The sequence below is a fragment of the Aplidium turbinatum genome, chromosome 9, assembly GCF_918807975.1.
Source record: "Aplidium turbinatum chromosome 9, kaAplTurb1.1, whole genome shotgun sequence".
Taxonomy (NCBI): domain Eukaryota; kingdom Metazoa; phylum Chordata; class Ascidiacea; order Aplousobranchia; family Polyclinidae; genus Aplidium; species Aplidium turbinatum.
Genome location: NC_137480.1, coordinates 26,079,564 through 26,103,536, shown reverse-complemented (window position 1 = coordinate 26,103,536; position 23,973 = coordinate 26,079,564). Strand labels below are relative to the sequence as shown.

At 39.2% G+C, this 23,973-nt stretch overlaps 1 protein-coding gene and 1 long non-coding RNA gene across 2 annotated transcripts in view; both read left to right on the top strand.

Annotated features, from left to right (window-relative positions):
* Window positions 1-23,973, top strand: part of LOC145776885 (titin-like) — a 98,394-nt gene that overhangs the window by 47,585 nt on the left and 26,836 nt on the right. Inside the window, exons 59-95 of the mRNA XM_082588102.1 lie at window positions 228-374; window positions 476-667; window positions 992-1,069; window positions 1,371-1,559; window positions 2,292-2,369; window positions 3,115-3,309; window positions 3,925-4,002; window positions 4,255-4,443; window positions 4,562-4,639; window positions 5,263-5,454; window positions 5,976-6,053; window positions 6,153-6,344; window positions 6,789-6,866; window positions 7,069-7,260; window positions 7,687-7,764; window positions 8,126-8,314; window positions 8,623-8,700; window positions 8,784-8,975; window positions 9,398-9,475; window positions 10,004-10,192; window positions 10,438-10,515; window positions 10,599-10,790; window positions 10,895-10,972; window positions 11,227-11,412; window positions 11,824-11,907; window positions 12,800-12,921; window positions 14,255-14,402; window positions 14,634-14,717; window positions 14,804-14,989; window positions 17,934-18,011; window positions 19,500-19,688; window positions 20,333-20,410; window positions 20,737-20,928; window positions 21,397-21,474; window positions 21,951-22,142; window positions 22,524-22,601; window positions 22,969-23,034. Of these exons, the coding sequence (XP_082444228.1) occupies window positions 228-374; window positions 476-667; window positions 992-1,069; window positions 1,371-1,559; window positions 2,292-2,369; window positions 3,115-3,309; window positions 3,925-4,002; window positions 4,255-4,443; window positions 4,562-4,639; window positions 5,263-5,454; window positions 5,976-6,053; window positions 6,153-6,344; window positions 6,789-6,866; window positions 7,069-7,260; window positions 7,687-7,764; window positions 8,126-8,314; window positions 8,623-8,700; window positions 8,784-8,975; window positions 9,398-9,475; window positions 10,004-10,192; window positions 10,438-10,515; window positions 10,599-10,790; window positions 10,895-10,972; window positions 11,227-11,412; window positions 11,824-11,907; window positions 12,800-12,921; window positions 14,255-14,402; window positions 14,634-14,717; window positions 14,804-14,989; window positions 17,934-18,011; window positions 19,500-19,688; window positions 20,333-20,410; window positions 20,737-20,928; window positions 21,397-21,474; window positions 21,951-22,142; window positions 22,524-22,601; window positions 22,969-23,034 (4,869 nt within the window). The remainder of the gene's footprint in view (window positions 1-227; window positions 375-475; window positions 668-991; window positions 1,070-1,370; window positions 1,560-2,291; window positions 2,370-3,114; window positions 3,310-3,924; window positions 4,003-4,254; window positions 4,444-4,561; window positions 4,640-5,262; window positions 5,455-5,975; window positions 6,054-6,152; window positions 6,345-6,788; window positions 6,867-7,068; window positions 7,261-7,686; window positions 7,765-8,125; window positions 8,315-8,622; window positions 8,701-8,783; window positions 8,976-9,397; window positions 9,476-10,003; window positions 10,193-10,437; window positions 10,516-10,598; window positions 10,791-10,894; window positions 10,973-11,226; window positions 11,413-11,823; window positions 11,908-12,799; window positions 12,922-14,254; window positions 14,403-14,633; window positions 14,718-14,803; window positions 14,990-17,933; window positions 18,012-19,499; window positions 19,689-20,332; window positions 20,411-20,736; window positions 20,929-21,396; window positions 21,475-21,950; window positions 22,143-22,523; window positions 22,602-22,968; window positions 23,035-23,973) is intronic.
* On the top strand, window positions 12,927-14,254 carry LOC145777196 (uncharacterized). Its single transcript, XR_014290318.1, has 3 exons — window positions 12,927-12,985; window positions 13,605-13,682; window positions 14,217-14,254. It is a non-coding gene; the product is annotated as an uncharacterized LOC145777196 (long non-coding RNA).

The window sequence follows — 23,973 nt, the reverse complement described above, 5'->3', positions numbered from 1 at the left end:
CCAACTAAAATTTTCGGTGAAATGTGAAAGCTCATCGGCTTCAGAAAAAAGCATGTATGATGTATTCCATCACTTGGTGTTCATTTAAATCAACTTGAAACGTCATAGGATATGCTGGAAATTTTATTTGAATGTTACAAATTCTATGATGTATATTTATGACATATATACACATTACGGTAGACTTTGTAGATACAAAACACACTAATTATATACCTTCCTTCTAGTGCCCAGCGCGCCAAGCAACATTCTCAATTCGGACTCGAACTCGACATCCCTCTCTGTGACGTGGCAAGCTGTGACTGGTCAGTCAGGTTTTGTTTATGTTCTTGGCTGTAGCTTCAATTCACATGACGATGCTATCCTTGCTTTACGTATGTCTCAGAATCGACGACGTAAATGTGAATCACGTCACGCTATTGGTGCATTGAGAGTGAATCTGTTTAAGTTATTAACTTTGTGTTAAACGTTTTAGGAGCCGTCGCCTATTCTGTGGTCTTGTCGTCATCTGACAGTTTAGCCGTCATTCCCGACGCAATCATGACGTCACACACATCTGCTGTCTTCCACCAATTGAGCTCGGGGACTGTCTATTCCTTCCAGGTGGTAGCTATTGGGGCGGAGGGGCAGAGAAGCGAGCCTGGTCAAGCTGTTAGTCGGACCGTGTGTAAGTACGCCCTTTTGTGGCTGAAATAGCACCATCCCATCAGGAACAAAAAGTGCTTTGCAAGAATTTTTGCCAGAAGGCCTTAAGTGATGTCATAATAAATTGAAGATGTTATTTATGAGTCATTGTCATGATTTCTTGTCTCCGTTGTGTACAAACGTGTATTCTTGTTTAAATGACAATACTAAGACATTATATTATTATATCAACCTATTTACTCTTTTTCTTGTGCAAAACTTAAAAAGAAATTGTATGACTTTCAACGTTGGGATGTACAAGTGAAACTGCCAAATCACTCATGCTGTTTGCTTGTATGTGTTGCAGTGCCTGGAAAACCTGAGATTCCGAGCGTGACTGAATTAACTACAGATCACATCCACTTGACATGGCCTCCTGTGAAAGGCGAGTTGGGATAAAGTTTGATAAACATCGCTGCTCTGTTTGTTCATACAATGCTTTGTGTCGTTACCATTCAGCAGGCGATTGAAACTTTTAAACTTTATTTTGTTTTTTTGTGATTACTTTCTCAACTTCAAAAGATACCAAGCATCGAAACGCAACTCTTTTGAATAGATCTGAGTTAACTATGTCTGTCAACGTAACAACAACGTACCTGATAAGAGAGTATAGAGATGTGACTTCTCAGCACATAGACACATGTGCGTCACTGGAGCGATAATCTCGATCGATCTCTTCCACACAGGAGCGGTTGGTTACCAAGTTATTGTGACGAGTGATGACGTAGAAGATTCACAAAACATCGAGGTCGTGAGCTCGTCCGTCGAGATCACATCCCTTTTCTCCGGAACCAGGTATCAATTCGTGGTATTCTCCGTATCCATAGACGGAAAGACGAATCCGGATGGGAGTGATCCTCTCCTCAAGCAAACAGGTATCTTTGTTCTCAGGCTTAAAACTGAACAAAACCTTAAAAACAGAAGATTTAACAACAACATTAACAGCTGCAAATACGTATCTGTGTCATGGTTGATTCTATGATTTCTCGTAGCATATCTCGTTGCATATCAATATCGACAGACCATGTGCAATAGTGAGACGACTAATAAACTCCAGTAACTCATGCAACCACTTGTCTTGCCAGAACTAGGCATTGACTGCTTCATGGTCATATTCATGAGGTATTTTGAGCCATGATTTGACCAATAGGGCGTTGCTGATATGATTTATAAAGTCCTTGATATAGCATGACCTGTAATCGAACCCAGACCTAGAAGCACTACAGCTGAAAACACCGACAAGTAACTAAGGAGGTTACTGACCACTCGGTAACCGACATTATAAAGGAATATACATAGCTCTCGGCGTCGTCGTCCTTCGTATGAAGCAGAAAGTTTTTGGTCAGCCGAAAGGAAGGACTTGGAACCAACTTTTCGTCAGATTGTCAAGTGTGCGGAGGCCTGTTATTCCATTGGGAGGGGAATAGATGAGACATCCAAAGATGATGTGATTGGCTGTTTGCTCCATCGCACTGCACTGACACGCAGCAGAGTCCCTCATGCCCCAGCGTGTCAAGCAAGCATTGAATTGCATAGCTCTGAAAGAGATTGAATAATTATAAGGCGTGATACGTTTACGAAGTAAACAGTGTAACTTATATTTTTAGTGGCTCTTCCTCCCACTGACGTGCAAGTTGATGACATCACAACAACGTCACTATCCGTTACTTGGGAAGCAGCTATTGGTGAGACGCAACGCGCCTTTTGTTCTTAAACTCATTGTTTACAGGTTGTTTGATTGTTCTGTCTTGAACTTGGTTATCTTTCACACAAAACGTTTAGCGATTTTTACTTCATGGTTATCGTGGGCTACCCAAGATATCCAAGGGTTGCAACAAGGCTAGATGGAAGATTCATAAGCAACAGGCGTAAAGTAATAAGTGGGGTCATGGCCACCTAAAGATACGGCCTGATTTGTTACATTTTGCAGAAATTTCCAGGTTTTTCTAACTTTGGGCGAACGTTTAAATAAATTTTTCTAAAAAGTAGAATTTTACCCTTTCTGTTCTCTTTTCCCCAGATGACACAACAGGTTTTAACATCCTCACATGTTCAAAAACAAAGAAAATTTGATATCGAAGATTTTAGTCAGACTGTTAATTTTTCAATAACAGTCTGATTTAGCGTTTTTCAACTTACTTTTTTTCATTTGCTGCTGCTTCCCCAAGGCAACAAAAAAGTTTTATGTCATTAGGAAACCGCAAAAAGTAAAAACATCTCAAAAAATATCAGTCAAGCACTAGCAGTAGCCGTAATCAAAATCTGCAAAATGTGACAAATCAGGCCGGATTTCCAGGTGGCCATGGTGGGCTGAGTATTGAACACTGTACCTTCGATTTGCTTTATTGCTGCACTTCTACTGCCAACCCAATACGAACTTATTTCTTTAATACTTGCACTATGACTACATACTTGCGTATTGATGTATAGGAGCATCGTCATACAAAGTCATCGTTCATGAAGTCACCAGAGATGCAATTACTCTGGTGGAATCTACGTCAGTGCCAATGACGTTATACGCAGTTACGTCATTGCTGCCAGGGAGACGATATGCTGTGAAGGTGCGAACGGTCGGAGATGAGGAAGTTGAAAGTGGGGACAGCATGGAAATACCAACCGCCACTCGTGAGTTCATCAGAGCATTAAGTTGCCTGCACGGATTCTTATAAGTAGAATTCAGTACCGCAATGCTGGGGTTATGCAAAGCAAGGGTGCTCATAACTGATTCTCAAAAAGCTTTGATTAGATTCGATATGAGCTGATAAATTCAATAGACGAATAATTTACATTGGAAGTACAAAGCATTATAAAATCAATTATTGTAACATCATCTTATCACCATTAAGCCGGGCATGGGACAGTAACGGTGGTCGTACACAGGGCCGTTGAGAGGATATTTTGGGCCCGGTACCGATGAGACCTCGGGCCCCACATTAAGACACTTCTAAGATGCATCCAAACAATACGCGGTGATTTCTCAAGCTTCCTGGCCCCTTGAAAGACTCCGGGCCCCTAAAATCATCTCTGGCCCGTGACCACAAGCATCCCCTAGGACCTCTTTGTCAACACTACTGATCGTACAAGTGTCATCGTAATTGGTTGCAATTGTAAGCTATCATCGTAATTGGTTGCATTTGAAACCTGTCATCATAATTGACTGCTTTCAATCATTTTCTTCCAGCCAATTTTGTTGAGCAAAAGTGACGTTTTTGCTTATCAATCTGATTTTTGTTTTTGCAGTTCCAAATGCCGTGTCCAGTATATCTGTGGCTAGTCTCACAACAGACACAATCAGTGTAGAGTGGCCACCCGCAGAAGGTATTATTGCTAATCTTGTTTTGTAAATTTTTGGAAGCACAAGGTTAATTATTTTCAGTTGCTGGGCTGCAGCCAGTAAAAGGAATAGTTTTAAATTGGAACCTAGAGACACTAATAAAGTTCGAGTTTGTGAGTTTCCACTGCCACACTTAAAAGTTGCATAACACCTAATAAACAAGTTTGACTTTCTTTCTTAAAAACACTGAAACATATTTTGTTTATTCGTTAGAATCTAATCTTTGCTTTCTTCAGGAGCGCAACGCTATGTCGTTATTGTTAGAAGCATTGATGACAACACAGAGAATAGTCTCACAACAGTCGAGCCATCCATCACTGCGACTGCTTTGAGACCAGGCCAGTTCTATCAATTTAACGTTATTTCCGTTGGACCATTGTCATTCACAAACAGCGACGATGACGTCTCTGTGAGTGCGCAAACAGGTACTGAAGATATTGAACTCAGGCTGCTACATTCCTTTGCACTATATTTCACTGAAATACGTTGCAACACTATAAGTTTACAATTCCAGCCTTTCAATGCATTGTTGTTTACTTTCAGTCCCTCTTCCAACTGGCTTTGTGGAGATCAGTGAGGTAACGACAAGAAGCTTCCATCTCACATGGGATCCATCATACGGTAAGCTGTAATAGCTACGGAATGTTATCGATCAGAACAACTAGGTAAGTTCCGGCTTTCCTACTTGAAAACGAAGCACAAGAACGAATAGAACATTTTTACTTCCGTTGATGTTTCAACATGAATCTATTTCGTTCACCCTGCCACCTTAGCACTCCTCCTACTTACCCTAGATATCAATGTCGTCAGGTTATCGACATTGACAAATTATGACATCAACTTGCGCCTGCAGTGGCCTCAAACAGCACATTATTTTAGCCTACAGCTTTCTGATCATAGAAATGTGAACCTCAACAGAACTTAACTTTGAGACAATACACTGGTTACCACAATTAAAGAGCGTAACCTCAATTGCTACTACAGGAGAAAGAAGAAACCATCGATATCTCAAGAATTTGAATTCTACTGTTTTTTTGTAGGCGTTTGCATGCGATTCTTTGCACCACCATCTATCTGTGCATTCGTGAGTGAACCCACTGTCAGGCGGCCACTTGCGCTGGCCGAGGTGGCAGGTTGCAGGCTCACAACCTCACATTCTAGTCGGGAAGACGCATATAAGAGTTTCTGAAACTAAAATCGTAAACATCATGTTGACACTTTTCTAATTCAGTTTCTGTGCCCAGGAGCTGCGTCATACGTTGTCATGGTGACTTCATCGACAATTGGTGACGACGTGGAGCGTAACATTTCAACAGCAGTGACGTCATTGACAGTGGATGGACTGCTCAGCGGAACAGCATATGACGTCAAAATCGCAAGCGTTGGCAACGAGACACAAAGAAGCGCTGACAGTGACGTCATAAGTGAAACCACACGTAAGTAGACAAAACTAAAGAAGCTTGGCAATGCTTTGCGAAAGAAAAGGCACATTTTGATTCGCTAACCAACGTGAATGGTAGCTACCTTGAGTGGACTGTTTCTCCGCAATCTAATTTGTTTTCAAGCAATTACAGTAGTCCCCACTTATTAAATCCATTGTTAAAAGGCCCATCTGCTTATTAAGACTTCACTTATTGTGGACTGTTGCTTCACAATCCCATTTGTTTGAAGCGATAGTACGCAGCTCATGGTAATTAAACGCCACATCTCTTTCACATTCGGCAACTCGCTTCATTCCGCTCCAACTATTTTTTTTTTGGAATCCAACTCGGATTCTGCTTCAATTTTTATTTTACTTTTGCAAATAATCTTGATCCTTAAAAACAACGATCATGTCTTCTTGATGAAACGTTGCCGGAAAGACTAATATCGGCTGCAATATCTTGTGAAACATTTTACTTAGTAGAAGAATACAGATACTAAATTGCCATATGAGGTTTTAACTGTCTTCTTGCAGTTCCGGCCACCACGTCATCACTACGTAAAGTTGACGTCACGCCAACGTCAGCTGAGTTGCAATGGAACGCAGTGAAAGGTAAGGAACAAATTATAAGTAATCAGCTGTAACTTAAAAGTGTTGCTGTAAAGTTTTATTCCGGTTTTATACCATCACTAAACTTTCTCGCTTTCACAGGGGCGATATACTACCAGGTTTACTACAAAGAGAGAGGCTCGACGGACGATTATGACGTGAAAGAAACCAGCACGCCTGCCGTTGTAGTGGACCGGTTGGAGGCAGGCTTGTGGTACGAGGCCCGGGTGTTTTCAGTCGGCACGGGAGAGCGTAGAAATGACCAGGGGAGTGAAGTCTTGTCATTGCAGACAGGTAAGAACAACGAAATAATCTAACATGAGTAAATAGGTAATCACAAAATCGTACCCAGTTTGTCTGTTCGGCACCAACCTCTGGAAACTTTTTACAAATGAACATACCAGCGACGGAAAATATTTCTATCAGAGATAGTCAAACAACTAATATTGGAAGTTTAGCTTGTACTTTTAAAATATCTTTTGCCAAAATGGAAAGTTATTTTTTATGAACATGTTTATTTGCTTCTCATAGCCTATCACTTTTAAGCACCAAAGAATCCTAATTAAAATAAACATTTTCTAAACTCTGTGAAAAGTTTGTTGAAATTGATACTTTTGTTTTTATAAAATTTTCTTCTTTTGCCATTGGTCTTTCCTCGTTAATCTCAAATCATGCCATATCTATTCATTGGGTTGTTTTTACTTTTGCAAAAAATACAGAGAAGTTTTACCTTTGCAGTTCCTTTGTCGCCTACGGACGTACGGATCAGTGACGTCACGACGACGTCACTTTTGGTGACGTGGGACGCTGCAACAGGTAAATTGTAAAAATAGGCCATGCTTAAATAACAATCACAACATTAAAGTGTTGGTAATACAAGGTAAAGATCTTCTATGCATCATGCTAGTTGCTTCTCAGATAGAAAAATTGGTCTCAACATTGACTCATCGATTGCAGACGTTGATTCAAAGCAAAAATCTCAATTTTGCTAGTTGAGATAGCTTTTCATTTATTGCAGGAGCCGCATCTTATCGGCTGTCGTACAAAGCTACCGATGATGACGATGAATCCTCTCAGAGCCTGCTATCGTCATCAACTCAACAACAGGTTCTCGGATTGGAAGCAGGAACAAGGTACAGGTTCACACTTCAATCTATTGGAGATGAAAACCAAGTGAGCGACCCAAGTGAACCAGTGTTCGATACCACAGGTGAGCAACGAGAAATGATTCACAATAAGTTGATCGTTGTTTTGTGTTTTCATAGTTCCCAGTGTTTCCAATATATTATTCCTATTTCTCCATATAATGTTTCACTTTTTGCTATTGTACCAAGTCAGTGAAAACGAAAAATAAGTCTTAGTTTTCGTCTGAGCTTCTTTATGTCTTCATCCAGATTCCTCTTTGTCTGTTTGTGCTGAGTAAGACTTTATGACATAATAAACAACATACTGTAGTTGTCTGTTGGAAACGCCAATACTCTTCAAGATGTACACATTTTGTTTTCAATATACATTTTTATTTTAAAACACAACAAATCTTTTCCACTCAACGGCTTTCACAATAAAACCTTGAGGTTGTTTTTTTTCATAAAAATTTCTTAACTTCCAGTAAACATGTTATTATTGCACATTCTAGTTCCCTCTACTCCTACACAAATTGAGATCACCAGCGTGGGAACAACAAGTGTTGGACTGACATGGCAGCCACAGATGGGTGAGTGCATTGTATCTTATTATTACGTAATTCTTTGTCGATGTTAGTCGCTATCATGCAGAGCTGAACAAGATGTTCAGTCAATCTTTACCCAGTAGAACTAGTGGATGGCAAAATTACCAATTTATCTTTGTAACTTTTGACGTCAAATCTCCACGTAATTTTGAAGATAGCTTAACTGAAAATTTTCAAAAAGGATTATTTCTGCTTCAATACAAATGCACTGTAATCAATCCCTTCAACTGTAGCTTGGCTTTAGAATTTCAACATCCTTTATTTTATTTTTCACCCGTGCATTAACACCACGAAAACTTATTGGAATGTTTTTTTTATGAAATTGTTTTTCTTGTTCCTCTTCCAGGTGCTGTGAGCTACAGAATATCACTTCGAAATCTGGCCAATAACGAAACCGACTTCGAAACCAGCTCATCACCAAACACAGTCATCACTGAATTGCTCCCCGGAATATTTTATCAATTTGTTGTGTTTTCTGTTGGAACCAATGTGAGAATAAACCCAGAAGGAAGTGAACCTGTTTCAAGACAAACTGGTGAGTTGATACTCCGTAAATGATTTGGTAGATAACATGCACGTAAACATTAAATTATTGTATGACAATTACAAGAAAATTTACTTAAACTATTACAAAGACAACATAATGTACAGTGCTACGTTCTTTTTAGATGCCAATACAAATTTGATGACATAATTGTATTCTGAAAGTGGTGCAGTAAGCAAGAAATTCCTTGCTCGTTGTTGCAGACCGATGTTGAAACAGACACACTACCATGTAGTTTATAATAAAAACAATTAACACTGAGATTATATAATTCGTTTATTTTCTTATTTTCTTCTCAGCTCCAAATCCTCCAAGCAACATCATGACGTCAGATGCCGACATATCGTCATTACTTGTGATGTGGCAGCCAGTCACTGGTAAGTAGCCTATGCAAATTCTAGAAATGTTTAACATACGTTATATTGTCGTAATGTCAGCTGATAATTATTGTATCTTGCAGGTGCTGCTTCTTATGTCGTCACCGTGACTTCACTGGACCCGGAAGCCGTCATTCCTTCTCCCGTTATGACGTCAGACACGTCAGCATTGTTCAGCGACCTCAGTTCTGGAACAGTTTATTTGTTTTCTGTGATCGCTGTTGGGGAGGGGGGACTCTGGAGCGAACCAGGAGAAGCAGCAAGCAGAACCGTTTGTAAGAAGATGATTTGTTTTAACTTTCCTCTATTCAAAACCAACTTACAACTAAGATTCATCATCTGTAGTGGTTTGTAGGCTAACTGCTGAGGGGATAGCACTCGATGCTTTGTTAACAAGAATACTCGCATGAAGCTCAGTGGTGTTGATGTTGGACTTTTTGTTCACTGCATATGCGTAGCCACGTCATAGCTACGCAGCTTCATCATTCCGAGTTTTGTCTTAACAAACACGCTCCATTCGGGTTCTTGTAGCGTCATAGTTCAAGCAGATAAACTTTACAAGCTTTGACATAATAACTGAAACTTTAAACTTTGTTCGCGGGGTAACCTCATCTTACAAATAACATTTTTTGCTATAACAAACTTTGCTCAACTTTCATGATTTTAAAGGTTGGTTTAACTAGGACTTTCTGTTTAGTGCCTGGAATACCGGGGCCACCTCAAGCTGTGGCAGTAACTAGAACATCTGTGGAGATCGAATGGTCTCCAGTAAAGGGTAAGAAGTTTATACCGGTTATGATACATGACTTGAAACTGGGTGTGCTTTCTTTACATATTCAGCTTGAAAAGGCAAATTAAATGTCTGTAACATTGACATGTGGCAGAAAATTGTTGGTTCTTTGTATGAATATTAGTTACGCCTCAGTTTATTCATTGTCTCCATGCAACATCTAAGTCTTCTAGAAAGTCAAAGTATTCAGTTGTATATTCAAGATGTGTTCACGTATTAACTCAAAGGTATCGTCTATGATTTCCTCAAGACAAAACACAATCGGCATCGTTTATAAAGTCTTAATATTTTGACCTGGAATCGAACCTAGACCTACCAGAACCAGGGATAAAAACGTTAACCATTCCACTCAACTGGTGGTTTTTCAAACTAACTAAAAAGCAATCATGTCACGTGACAGCAAAGCACGTGACTACAAGAGATTTGTGTTGCGCCACAAGGGATTGTGAAAGTTGCTTGGTACATGTAGCGTTGAATGAAGAAGCTGACACATTATGACGTTTATGGTTTCAGGGGCTGTGGGTTATCGAGTAATCATCACCAACGAAGGTGAGGGAGATGAAGACGACCTGGATGCTACAAATCCAAGAGCAGAAGTTGTTTCTTTGATCCCAGGAGATAGATACAGATTTGTTGTCTTCTCAGTGTCGGAGAATGGTAAAACCAACCCAGAAGGAAGCGAACCTCTTTTAAAGCAGACCAGTAAGAAGGATGGAAATACATGCAATGATCAAGTTTTAAAAACACTTAAAGTTTTCCAATTATTGTTACTTAACTTATTTCTGTTCATGCTAATGCCACTTATAAAATTTTTTTCTTTCCTATTGGTTAAGTTTGGTAGATTACTTCATTGAAACCGTTAGGTGTCAAATCTCAGCTCTCCCGTCTTGCAAATTGACAAATACGAGATCCTCAGTTTTAATGCGATGTATTTTATGCTTTATCAGTCACCGATGCACCGACTGGAATCTCAATAGGCAACGTAGGAGTGACGTCATTCGTGGTGTTGTGGCAACCTGTTTCAGGTATGTTCGTCATAGTTTTCCCTTGTTTGTCTCTACACTTACAGCGCCACCCACACCGATTGTGACGATTTACATTGTTGCAGGTGCACAACGATACGTCGTTGACATCACATCAGATGACGACGACGTCATCCTTCCGTCATCGATAACTACGTCAGATCTATCGACGGACGTGCGAGGAGTCACCTCAGGAACTATCTATGCCGTCACAGTAACAGCGGTCAACTTCGAAGGGGAACTGAGCGATCAAAGCGAACCCCTCCTCACGACCACGTGTAAGTGGATGGCTTGCATCACACACACTTCACCATTATCTATTGTGACGTTTATATGACACACTCGGATATTTGTTGATGTAATAGAGCTGATATCGTTGCAGTACCTGCTACTCCGGAGCGACTACAAGTGGCTGATTTGGGAACCAATGAGGTGTCGCTATTTTGGTTGCCTGTCAAAGGTATCTAGTTATTCTTCGTTGCAGCTTTTTACTTTGTAATGGGTGTGGTTAAAATTATTTTTTCAGAGCATTTTTACCCACACTATTATGTATTGGAGATGTGTGTTTGGTATAATTTGAACTGTTTATGTTATATTTTATTTATTTTAAAATTAGTCTTTCTATAACTAAACAATTTAAGATATGTTTTGCAATGACTCTCAACCTATTCAAACTAGTGAAACCACCTATCCAACCAAATCCAATGTTTTTAGGTGCCACCAGTTACAACCTAGTGTTGAGAAACGTAGACACAGATGAAACACAAAGTGTCACTACAGAGCTAACTACTGCCAGATTTAGTTCCTTACAAGCGGGAACTTTCTACGAAGCTGTGATATTTTCTGTGGGAACGAGTGGTGTTAACAATGACGGAAGTGAATTACTCACGTTCCAAACAGGTTCTCCTCACTACAAGTTGTTTTATTGCTTGATTTATACGTAATGACATTTATTTGATCATTTGGAACATTGCGGTTTTAGAGGCTTTCCCTAGTCACATCATATTACGGCACTGAAATTTATTGCAGTGTCTGAGCCTACATTATTTTACCACGATAAATGAAAAACATGACTTTACGCTTATTCCTGTCAACATTTTGTCGACAATATCTTTTACATACTTCACAGCAGAACTTTGCCATTATTTATATTTTATAAAAGTTACGTTTTACTTCGGTACTTGTTTGCAGCAAACAAACGTGCAGGCCTAGGCAATTATACCTGGATTATGAAGAATCGGTGTGGACGTGCTGCCCTGCTTCTATAAATCATTGCTTGGTTTATTCAATGTTTTATTTTTTCTATTGCAGTTCCTTTGCCGCCATCCAATGTTCAAGTTGTCATTAATGACGACACGGTGACGTCAATACTGATCACCTGGCGAGGGGTCACAGGCAAGTGGGCAATGACGTGATTATAAATTTGTCACTTCAAAGTTAACTATAAGGTAGTTTACAAAAATTGAAGGAAATAAACCTTCGCTTTGCAATATTTATCACAAGTATTGGAGTTTAAGTTTTTGGCAGCCGATTGTAGCATCGAATAGACAGCGATAGACACGTGTTTCGCCCTACAATCGGCTGCCAAAAACTTAAACGTTTATTGGAGGTCTCAATGGCTAGCGTGGAAGCTACACCGTTCTGGTTAGCGAAGCGTTACTGCTGCTCGCTGTGCTAGTGAGTAATCAGCCTTGTGCTGATAGCCGGGAAGAACGCCTTTCTTCACAGTATTGGAGTTGTTAGGAAATGACGTCAATGTAATAATACCAACAGCACAGAGGAGACACAGTTGACGCAGACAATTGTAGATCATGAAATGGACACGCGATGGCATTGTGAGGAGAGGATAAGTGAAGAGAGATAAAACCTGACAACCAGACGGCATTTACCATAATAACATGAAAATAAACTAAAAATTACAAATGTTTTTGGCCATACTCAGGCCAGCCCTTTTCAAGTAACCAACTGACTGATGTTCTTCATAAATTAAAATTACAGAACTGATCTACATACACAAAAATCGAAAAAAGAAATACCGTACATAAGAACGAAACGACAAGACAGAGGAGAGGCTAAATCACATGACGCTTAATTGCTGAAGAAAAAACACAAATCAATGACGCAAAATTAAGTGAAGACAGTTGAAACAATTCTATTTTGCATGCCCCACCTTGGTATCGAACCGGTGAACTTCGACTCTTCAGCGATGAAGTACATCCGAGCATAGTTTGGCATGTTATAACAGATAAAATTTAATTTATTTTCATTTTCATTTCAATATACACAGGGGTCGATCATTACGTAGTAGAAATCACGTCATCAGACGATGACGTCCCATCACTGATGACGACGCCAGATACGTTTTCATTTGTCGAAAACTTGGATCATGGCACGACCTACCTAGTGACGGTAACGGCGAGTAGTCTGCTGGGACAAATGAGCCAACCAAGCGCCATTGTCCAGGTAACAATAGGTGAGTGCCTGCTGCGATTTGGGATCATAAACTCTCATAAATGATATCGATGGCAAAACGAAATGGTTGTAAATTACTGGAGTAAAACATGGCTAACTAGAGATACGACCTGGTTTGTCACATTGAGCAGAATTTTCCAGACTTTGCAAACTTTTTGCAACTGTCTGAATAAAATTTTCTAAATTGTCGTCTTTTTTTACTGTCTTCTCCAGATAACAAACTGAGTTTTAACAATCAGACATTGAAAAACAAAGACAACTTGATTCATAAAATTTCAGTGAGACTGTTAACTACACGCTAACAGTCTGATTGGACTTTTTTAATTTACTTTTTCACTTTTCTACTGCTTCCCCAAGGCAACAAAAAGCTTTTACAGATTCTACATCATTACGAGCCAGCAAAAAGTAAAAAAAAAATCAAAGTTCGGTCAGACAACAGCAGTTTAACGGACAGTAATCAAAGTTTGCTAAATGTGACAAATTAACTGCATCCCCAGGCGGCCGTGGAATGAGTAAAATAATTTGTGTGTAAAAGTAATTCACCAGAATTATACTCTTTCCACAATCAGCTAAATTCTCACTTCGAGATTTTATTGCATTAATTTATATGTTTGATGCAGCTCCGGACGTGGTTAAAGATGCAAGAGTTGTTACAACTACAAGTACATCAGTATCATTGGCTTGGACTTCTTTGAAAGGTAAACTTGTTGAAATAAAATATATTTAAAGAATGCGTAGTGAAGATTTATTAAAATTTTAAATTTATGTTAAAATTCCAAATTGTATTTCCACTTTCAAAATGAACATTTACATTTCCCAGCTCTTTGACAAAGATAAAACGAGAGAAAGTGGTGATGAGAAGAAACTTCAACTTGCAGAAGCTGTGCTCTTTTGTACAATTCAGTTCAGCAGACCATAGGCGGGTCTAAGAAGTGTCATAGGCATTTCTTTCTAGAGCAGCTTCCTGTTCATAATCATGAGAGAAATCAAGGGCTATTGTCGAAAAGACGCCACATTGCAATCGACAGCATGCCTTTAAGTGTCTTGCCAAAAACAGTCACATGCTTTTGAGCGGTGTCGAAACAGCGACCGTTCGAACATCGAACCAGGGCTCTCACCATTCGACTGTGCACTGTGCAGCCGAGTGTTGCACATGACTGAATGAATAAATAGCACAAACATTTAGCGATTGCTTCTACATTTCGAACTAAGGTAAACAATGATGCTTGCAGGAGCCCTTTCTTACGTCACACTGGCACGGAACACGGAGACCAACGACACAAGCCGCGTCAGCAGCACAGAGCCGGCCGCTATTATTACGCCATTGCTGCCAGGCACTGTTTATGAGTTCACAGTTTATTCTGTCGGTGTCAATGGGATCAATCAAGATGGAAGTGAAGTGATAAGGAAACAGACTGGTAGGTGGAAGAAAAATATAGTTAAAATTACTTCCAAAGTGTCAAGTCTTTATTCCTAGCGCAACATATTTCTGATGCCAGGATGCAATATTTTGTTATAAACTTTAAAATATGTTCAGTTGATGCAGTCAAGTTATTGGCATGGTTATGATTCTAAGATTTTGTAGAATGTTATTATTGCATTATAACTGACCCCTCAAAGCTGTCTTCATCAGTTTCTTTTGTGTTCAGTTCCAGTTGCTCCCTCAGACGTGATCTTTTTGACTAACAACGCCTCAACGACATCAATATATTTGTCATGGAGACCTGTCAAAGGTGAAGTTTGAGAAATATGGCTTGGAAACACGTCTACATAAACCTTGTTATTCAATGTATACACTTCTGTTTTCAAACTCTTGCAGGAGCCTTGTTTTATGACGTCATATACGAAGAAGTCGGGACGCTTTCGGAGTCGACACTGAGCTCGGAAGTAACGACGATGGAGGTATCTGAACTGTTTCCTGGGACTGCCTACGTCTTCCGGGTGAGATCAGTCGGAGAGGAAGGAAGAAAGAGCAGAGAGTCTGAAGGATTCTTATCCGCAACTAGTGAGAACGACGATACTGCCATCTTGGATGCATGAACAGCGCCACAAGCCGGTGACAGTGGTGGTTTCTATACTAACACGTAATGGCGCTTTGTGCTTGAAAATGCTGCAGTATTTTTGTATTCAAGATAAAAACAGGTCTTCCTTTTTGCTTGACTCTGCAATCATAGTTGCATGCAAATATAACGTTTAGTGACATTTTTTGATAACTATGATTAAAAGAAATCAACTAAGTTTTTTTACAATCATTTTGACTACGTGTGAAGATGTTCCATCTTGTTGCTGTGTGGCGAAGATGGATGTTGTGACCTAGAAAGGTGAATCTTTATATCGCCATAAAAACTTTTCTTTCGCTACTTCTATACTTTGCATTGGTCTTCAAGCTTACAAATTATAATACATTGCTTCACATCTTTGCATGTGGAACGCTTTACTGTTGCTTGTACTACCGATGCAATTTCGGACACTTGAGTATGAAACAACTTACATGATTGTTTACCTAGCACTGACAAAATGTGACTAATATTGTTCTAAAAGTAACTTTTAAAAACAGAAATTTGATTGATAATAAATTATCACTTTCTGTCACCTACTAACGGATCTTTTGCTGGGATTAACACACACAACGTTTTGGGTATGAACAACAGTTTCTATTTGTTTTTATTTACTTACATGTATTATCTTACCTAACGCTTACCTGCATGCATTCAGTGCTCTTATTGCTGCAATATTCAATAAACAACATTTACTAACATTTGTTTTTAGCATGCATATTAATTTATAAAAATATATCGAGCGAAAACACTTAGTAGAGAACTTTTGAAGAGTGAAATGAAACCAGTGATATCTACAGAAGAGGGACTTGAAGACTCGTAGCGATTGCCTTATTCTCACGACACTAAAAGGGCGGCAATTGGTTCAACATGCGGTTTTTTTTTAAATTGCAGAAAGTTTGTACTGCTGCTGATAAATTTCGCTGCAGAAGACAGTTAGCAAATGTTATGTAAAGCATATTTAAAGAATACTTGTTTGGAAAAAAAGTTGAAAAGTTACCAGTAAGTTGTTTTTCTTAACAAAGCCTTTGCAGTTGGCTAGATGTAAAGCAAGTATAAGGGTAGTTGAATTAATAAGTAACTATGAGCATGCAGTGAATATTTAGGTATGATGCTAATAGCGCAATGCACGTTGTCATAACAAGCTTTATTAAACTACAATCGTTGCCAATTGTCATTTTACGATAAACAGAGATTATTTATGATAAACAGAAGCCCTTCTATTGTCAGGCGTAATAAAAGCCTTCATCGCGTCCCTTTCTTTAGATAAAACTCCACCAAATACATGTAGTAAGAAAAATAGCCTACCTACATAAAAAGGATAAGCCAACTTGGATATTTAGTTAGGGAATATTCTCGGCATGATAGAAGGTATTTTCCAAGGTTTGGGAAAATTTTACACAGCCAGTATTGAATTGCGTTTTATATAAAAGTTGACATTATCTATAAGAAAATCTGTTTACTTCTTGAGTAGCTTTGTTCGGTTTAAAAAGTTAGTAAAGGGCTTTTTTATTGTTGAAAAGTTTTTTTCGATCAACTACCTTTTAAGGATCTTTAGCTTGAAAGTATAATGAATTAAAGTGATCCGAATTGATAATGTCGAATAATTATTATCAATTTAAATAGTAAGCTATGTGACTTGCAAGCCAGGTGTGATACGGCTTGCTTTACCACCCTACATTATTCAATAAACCAGAGCGTTGCTTGGTTAGCGTAACAAAAAGCATTGCAGTTATAATGAATTAATAAACATAGGCATAGTAAATTGTCAAAGGCTATGCCTTCCCAGCTAGCAAAATTGTTGTTTTTACATAATTTCAACGTTGCTTAAAACGATGTAAAAACGGCAACTTTTACTGGCTGAGTTGTAACTTTTAACGTCATCAGATCTGACGCACGAATGCATATGCTGTGACGTCATTGCGACTGGTTTATCTTCTTGGTGAATTGATTGATTGAATCTTTATCCTCGGACTGAGAAAACTTCTTTGTGAGCTTAATCCTGGCAGTTTCGCATGCTTGTAGAGGCTTTGAATCACTGACGCAGGCCCGGTCGCAAAATTTTTTTTCCCACGAGATTTCTGTCTCATTGATTCTAGTCTCTCTAAAAGATTTTCCGAAAGTGTTTTGAGAGATTTGTTGATTCAGATTGCGAAATAACTATTTGCCAATGAAATTCTGCAATGATAATAAAATATAAGCTTTCCCTAACCCTACTTTTTTTGAAAAGCTCTTGTGCACCGCAAAAATTAATTTAATGAAAAAAAAAGTTTGACTTCGACGGGCGTCGAACCCTCGTTCTCACGAACACTAGGCAGAGGATGAAACCACTGCACCAACCGTGCCAACGAGAAAATGTTGCATTCACACGGTTTTAATACAAACATTTACCAAAATATGTAAATGAGACAGAAATCTCGTGGGAAAAAAAATTTCGCGACCCGGTCACCGAGATTGACAAAGTGAAGTTTCTGACTGTTGATGTGTTGTTATCCGTGAATTTTTCACCCACTAAATTTTCACTCAAATTTTTTACCTGCTTATTGGAGAACTGTCCTTGAAATGCGTTGTTCAAGCGCACATCCCGATAGTCGAACAAGCGTCACCTTATCTTACAGTTTCTTTGTTCGTATAGTCAGACGGCTAACCAAGTGAGCTATCAGGCGGAATTGTTGAGTTGTTGTTTGGAAGGAAGATGGTTCGATTCCCACCGGACCTATCGAATCCTTGTTCAAACCATTCAACAAGGGTTCTCTTCTGGAGCAAACAAAGTCCCTTCATAAACTGTTTCTTTTAATGAGGAACTAAGGCTGCATTTAAATCTATATAGGCTCCTGGGTTGTTAGCTTGTTTTTGTTCGTTTTGTTAATTGGTGTTTTTCTCCTATGACAGAGCCCGACGCGGTGGATGACATAAACATTGTCGACGTCACTTCAACCAGCGTGTCCTTACAGTGGATACGCCATCCAGGTATTGTGTGACAACAGTTGTGCAGAGATATGTAAGCATTGTATTTCATTCGTTCATACGTTGCATATGCCAGGCCCACGTACCCATAAGCTGATAAAAGTATTGTTCCCAGTGCGAACTGCACTTTCCGGTGAATGAAAAACTAATTTATTTTTACCAAGATCCTTGTTAAACATGAGGTGCTGCTCAACGTCTTAGCTGACTGGAAGATTGAGCAAGTGTTCCCTCAGTATTTTTGTTTACTGATATATTACACCTAAGCTAGGAAAACAAAATATTGAATTTTTCAAAGGCACTTGAGTACAGGCCCGTAACTAGCTTGGAGCAGCAGGGGGGCGAAAAGTATTCTAGAGGGGGCTCAACTTTTACTTTCCGTATCATGTACGAAAACGACGTTTGTACACAATGTGGGTATATTTACGCAAGAACATTAATCGTAGGCCTAATACAACGTTTACATTAAACTAGTTTATCATAGAACCAGTCAGTGGCGTAGCCAGGAATTTTGAAAGGGGGTGGGGGTTGACGGCCGACGGGCAAAAACCGACGGCGTCTTCGCCAAAGGCGACACCCAGCAGCGGGGGGTCTGGGGGGCCTCCCCCAGAAAATTTTGAAAAATTACTTTGAATTTGGTGCATTCTGAAAGCATTTTTAACAAACATGTGGGTATAAATATTCCTGTAAAATGGTGCTGTCCGGTGGCATAGCAAAAGTATAAGATCATGTTTTCTAGGGCATTTTTCGGTAATAAAGCTAAGTCTCTATGTTTTCTTGTTGCTAATTCCTGGCTGAGATATTTGAATGTTTGGTATTGGCAAAACTCGCTCTTTTAATGCAGTTTCCTTTAAAATTAGGCAAACTTTGTTTTAGAGACAACATTCTACCACACCCTTAAACACACAATGTTTACAATTAAATAACACAAGAAAATTGAGTATAAAACTGAAAAGTCAGCGAACAGAGCTAATTAACATAATTTTTTTCAGGGGGTGCCAACATTTTTGCAGGGGGGCTTCGCCCCCCCTGCGCCCCCCCTAGTTACGGGCCTGCTTGAGTAAATTACACCTCTCCAAAACAGCAAGCGCTCATTGTGTAGCGTATTATGTTTCAAAAAACTTTGAGCCTTCTTTTAAACTCAAATATTTGTATTTTTTGCCAATTGGCTCTGTGTAACCAATGCATCCAAGTTGGTGTCTTTACGGATTCAATTATATTTCTGTTAGGTTTATTGCAATTAACTTTTTTGAAAGTGGTTTATAAAAATATAGTTGTAGAGGTAGGTTTGGTGAAAAATAAAAAAATATTAAAGTTATTTTTTCGGGACTATATCAACTTTGTTGCCAATAGCATGGGCATCATTAAGGTTGCCCGTTTTTCAATTTATGTCTGTCATAAGCATAGCTACATTTCCTGTATGCATGTCGTCTTCACTGTTTCATTCCGCGTTTGTGAACGCGATCCAACGAATTAACAATCTTCGCTTTTCAGGGACACAGCGCTACCATGTGGTCGTTATCAACTTGGACGATGACATTATTTCACGCTTCGATAGCGCGAATGAGTTTGCGATTGCAACTGCTTTGAGACCAGGGACGCTGTATCGGTTCAGCGTGGTCTCTATTGGAGCTTTCAACGTCACAAATGTTAATTTTGACGTCACCGCCCGAGCTCGAACAGGTGAGTTTCACTGATAAGCTCCACAACCGAAGCACTCAATCGTTCTTTGCATTCATCCCGTTAGTGCAGGGGCGGCTCTGAACGCCTTTTAAGGGACTGCAAGTTCGCTTTTACTTGCTTGAAGAATATTCGTCTCGATACCTCACAATGCCCAATAGAGAATCAGGGAAGCGCTTAGAGACACATGATTCTCAAGCAACCAAATATGGCACTGCAGCCTTTTCCACGTAGAGACCAGAGTGACCCCTGGTTTAAAGCGCCACAGATTGTAGCAACGCCTAGTTTGTATCATTCCCTGAGCTCTAGCTTATCGCCAATCTAGAATATTTCGTCCAATATTTAATGAATGAAGTGCAATATTTTTCCACAATGGTAATAAATAATTGTTCGTCGTGTATTTAAAGTACTGGAACAATCCAACGTTCACTCATGTCCATCACCAGATTATGTGGTCACAAATCCTAAAGATCTTATCCGAACAAAAAATAAGTGACGTCAGTTTTTTACAACGATTCAACCTCTGCAAACGTTGAAGCAATGTAAAAAAGGACTGGTTTGCTAGCTAGATGTCCGGCTAAAATTAATCGCGGCACTGTTTAACTAAAATGTGGAATTTGTTATATTTATCGCTTTTCTATGTTTAGTATCTCTACCGCCCCGCGTGTTTGAAGCAACTGACGTCAGTGTGGAAACCGTCAGTTTGTTGTGGAGTGGAAGCAGAGGTAGGTCTGATGATGAACAATCCAGGGACGCTTTGATTTTTTGACAGCTAAGATTGCACTAGACATTGTGATATAACAGAATGGGAAAACGTTATCTTGTTTATTTCATACTCCAAACCTTTTCTCTACTATTAAAACTTTTTGTAACACCATATACTCTGAGAATGCGCATTACCAAAGTGCGCAGAACATCAGTTAAGTGATAAAACGACTCAAATATTTCTGCTTTAATTTTCTTTCTTCTTCACACTAAAATCATTGCTAGAAAAAATAAATGATCCTGATGGACATCCAAACGTTCTCAGCATGCGTTCTTTAATTTACAGGAGCTGCTAGTTACGTCATAACGGTGACGTGGAGAGTGCTCGGAGTGATCAATAGAAGAGAAGTGATCAGCAACTCCACATCCGTTGTGGTGGATCAGTTGCTCCCTGGAACAGATTATCAGTTCACCATCATCACTAGAAGCCTGGAAGGAGTAGATAGCGAGCCCAGTGAAGCGATTCAAGAAACAACTAGTGAGCGACTTGACAAGATGTTGCTCGAATATGTTTGTGTCGTCACAATTTATTCTTTTGAAAAGTATCTCTAAAATTTAAGTGTGACGTCACAATGTTACCGGTTATATCATTGTGTCTAAATAGAAAGCTATTTCAGCTTCGTTTGTAAGCATACATGCAACAGAAGGGTCCACTGATTAATTTTTTTTAAGAACAAAGTTTTTTTTGCATTTATAATTCTTATTCGAAATCATCACAAAGCGATAACTGTGCGCAAAACTTTCACTTGTTTTATGCGAATGAAAGTGATGAGCTTCAGAATGTTTTCTATTATTTACAGATAAGTGGGTAACCTATCAAATAAATTTGCTCATTATCAAAACTGCTTCTTGTTTCATCTCTCTCTGTGTTGACTCAGTTAAGTTGTCCAAGGTATTGCTGCTAGATTAAAGTATGTAACAAATAAATAATTTCCTTTCTGAACAGGACCAGACGTGGCAACCAATCTTCTGGTACGCGGCGTTACCACCACATCCACCACCTTGGAATGGGAACCAGTGAAGGGTGAGTGGGTAATTGGAATCCCAGAAAGTGTGAATTAATTACTACCATAGGGAATTTATTTGCTTTTATTGCAGCAAAATACCTCGCAAAGACATTTCCGTAAGAATACTTAGTGGAATGTATCAAAAGTACATTACGATATTAATCTACAACGCATTTGTGGCAGTCATTTGAAAACCAATAAAAACCTTTTGAAAAACATAATTCAGACCGAATGGAAAGAGATCTGAACAAATGCGATCGTAGCTTCTACAGTATGTTGAGCTGCAGAATGGTGGGGCGTCTGAACATGTTCATTGCCCCTTGCAGCTGTGCCGTCCGGGTGGAGGCTCTTGATGGTTGACAAGTTTCGTTTAGCATCTACTTGGGTGCAGAGGGGTTACTCACAGGATGGGGCACGAGGAGCCACTTGTCGCCCATCCCATCGTAGCTTTTGAGTAATCACACCATAAGAATCTTATCTTTCTCTTTGTTAGGTGCCAGACGATATGTCGTCTATTATCGCGAGAGACACTCCTCTGATGACCACATGATGATGGAGACGGACACAACTCTCGCAAGAATTGATGGATTGAAGGAAGGAGTTTGGTACGAGTTTGTGGTCTTTTCCATTGGTAGCAGGGGAAGACGGAATGAGGAAGGCAGCGACATTCTCCATTTGCAAACAGGTCAGCACGAGGGTCCCATATGCGTGGGTATCAAAACCAGCCAGCTTCAAGAGTGCCAAATTGATTATGACATAAAGTCCTTTTTTTTCCTTACCACTTTCCTTTTGTATCATATATTCTGGGTTTTTTCTCCAGAGCATTCCAGTCAGTTAGAAATGTAATAAAATTAAAAAAATAAAATTAAGAAAAAATGCGTGACTGATAAGGTTTAATTTTCTTTGTTACGTTTCTTGCTTTGATTTTGTGTGACTACAACAGTATGAGCCTGAGTGTGTATTGTTTGAAATGTGTAAAGTGTTTCTAGACTAAGTTTTGCATAAGCTTACACAACTCCGACAAATCAAGGTGAAGAATTTGCTGACATTTTTTTCATATTGGCAGTTCCACTTGCGCCTACGTCTTTAGCAGTGAACGACGTCACAACTACGTCATTGGTGGTTTCGTGGAATGACGTCACAGGTGCGTAAGATAGCTTCTGTCAATTGTAGTGAATTTAGCTCACCAATTAATTCAAAGTTGATCAAAGCTCGTTGATATCTACCTTTGGCTAAGAAGTATCGTAAGTGTTAATGGAGCATTCTTTTCTGGTCCTGACCTTTCCACATCGCTTTCCTTTTTGTCGAAAAAACATTTGCTTTCATACCAAGGCAAAGAGATCAACGCAGTGTATTCACGCCATCCCCACAATAACCAAATCATCAAATAAACAGCATGGGCTATGTTAATCATACTCATATCTAGCTTTGTTTGTTGACTAATAGAGTTTGTTTCTTTGTTACGTATTTTGTTTGTTCGATCATTGTTGCACTGCGATGTTGATATTTAGGAGCCCAATCCTACCGCGTTAGGATTGTCAACACTGAGGGAGGAACCCCAGATGTCATACGAGCTAGTGAAGAAAATGACTTTTTAGTCCAAGGCCTTGAACCGGGAACAAGATATGAATTCTATGTGACGTCAGTGGGCCATCAAGATCAACAAAGCGTGGAAAGTGAACATGTGACTGACTTGACTGGTAATAATGTTTTTATATTGGTTTATTGTTTGAAAACTATCACTATTTCTCAGCAACATTATGAGCCAATAGTAAATAGAGTTCCTTATAGCTTATGGCGTTAGCAAATTAAACAAACTACATCTGCGTTAGTGTAACTTGAAAGGAAAATGTAAATTCCGAAATAAAAACTGCACTTGAGGTGCAGTGGTAATACGTAGTAATATTAAACTGTAGGTTTTTGTCAATAATTTAAAAAAGACTGATGTCTAAACTAGTGTAGGATCTCAATGTTTATATTCATGTTACAGTCATACCAGCGATGATCAGTCATCATTATTGAAATATTCCTATTTTTTTACGGAAAAAGGATCAACATAGGTAGCAGTTGCTTAGATGTGACTTACTAAAAACCAAAACTAGGTCCACCAACATCTTTATGCCGAATCATCTTCATCAAGCTGTATCAGATTCAACACAGGAGATCAATTGCCTCCATGTGTTCCTCTCTGTGGTGGCAATAACCTGATAAATACCAACAATAATGTTTCCATCTGGTTCCGGCACTGAAAGTTTTTTGTCATATTTAGACGTACGTACGCCAGTGGTTGAAGACTGAGATTAAGTAGACGGGAAGGCAAGGAAGTTAATCTTTGTGTCCACCTTCAGGCATGCCTTTAAGTGTCCTGCCAAAGACACAGACTTATGCTTTTGAACGGTGTCGAGCTGGATTCCTTTCGAGTTTTTTACCAGGGCTCTCATCACTTAACTATAAGTCGACGGCACTGAGATGATAAGTTATGAACCAACAAATGCAATTCACTTCTGTCATTTCAG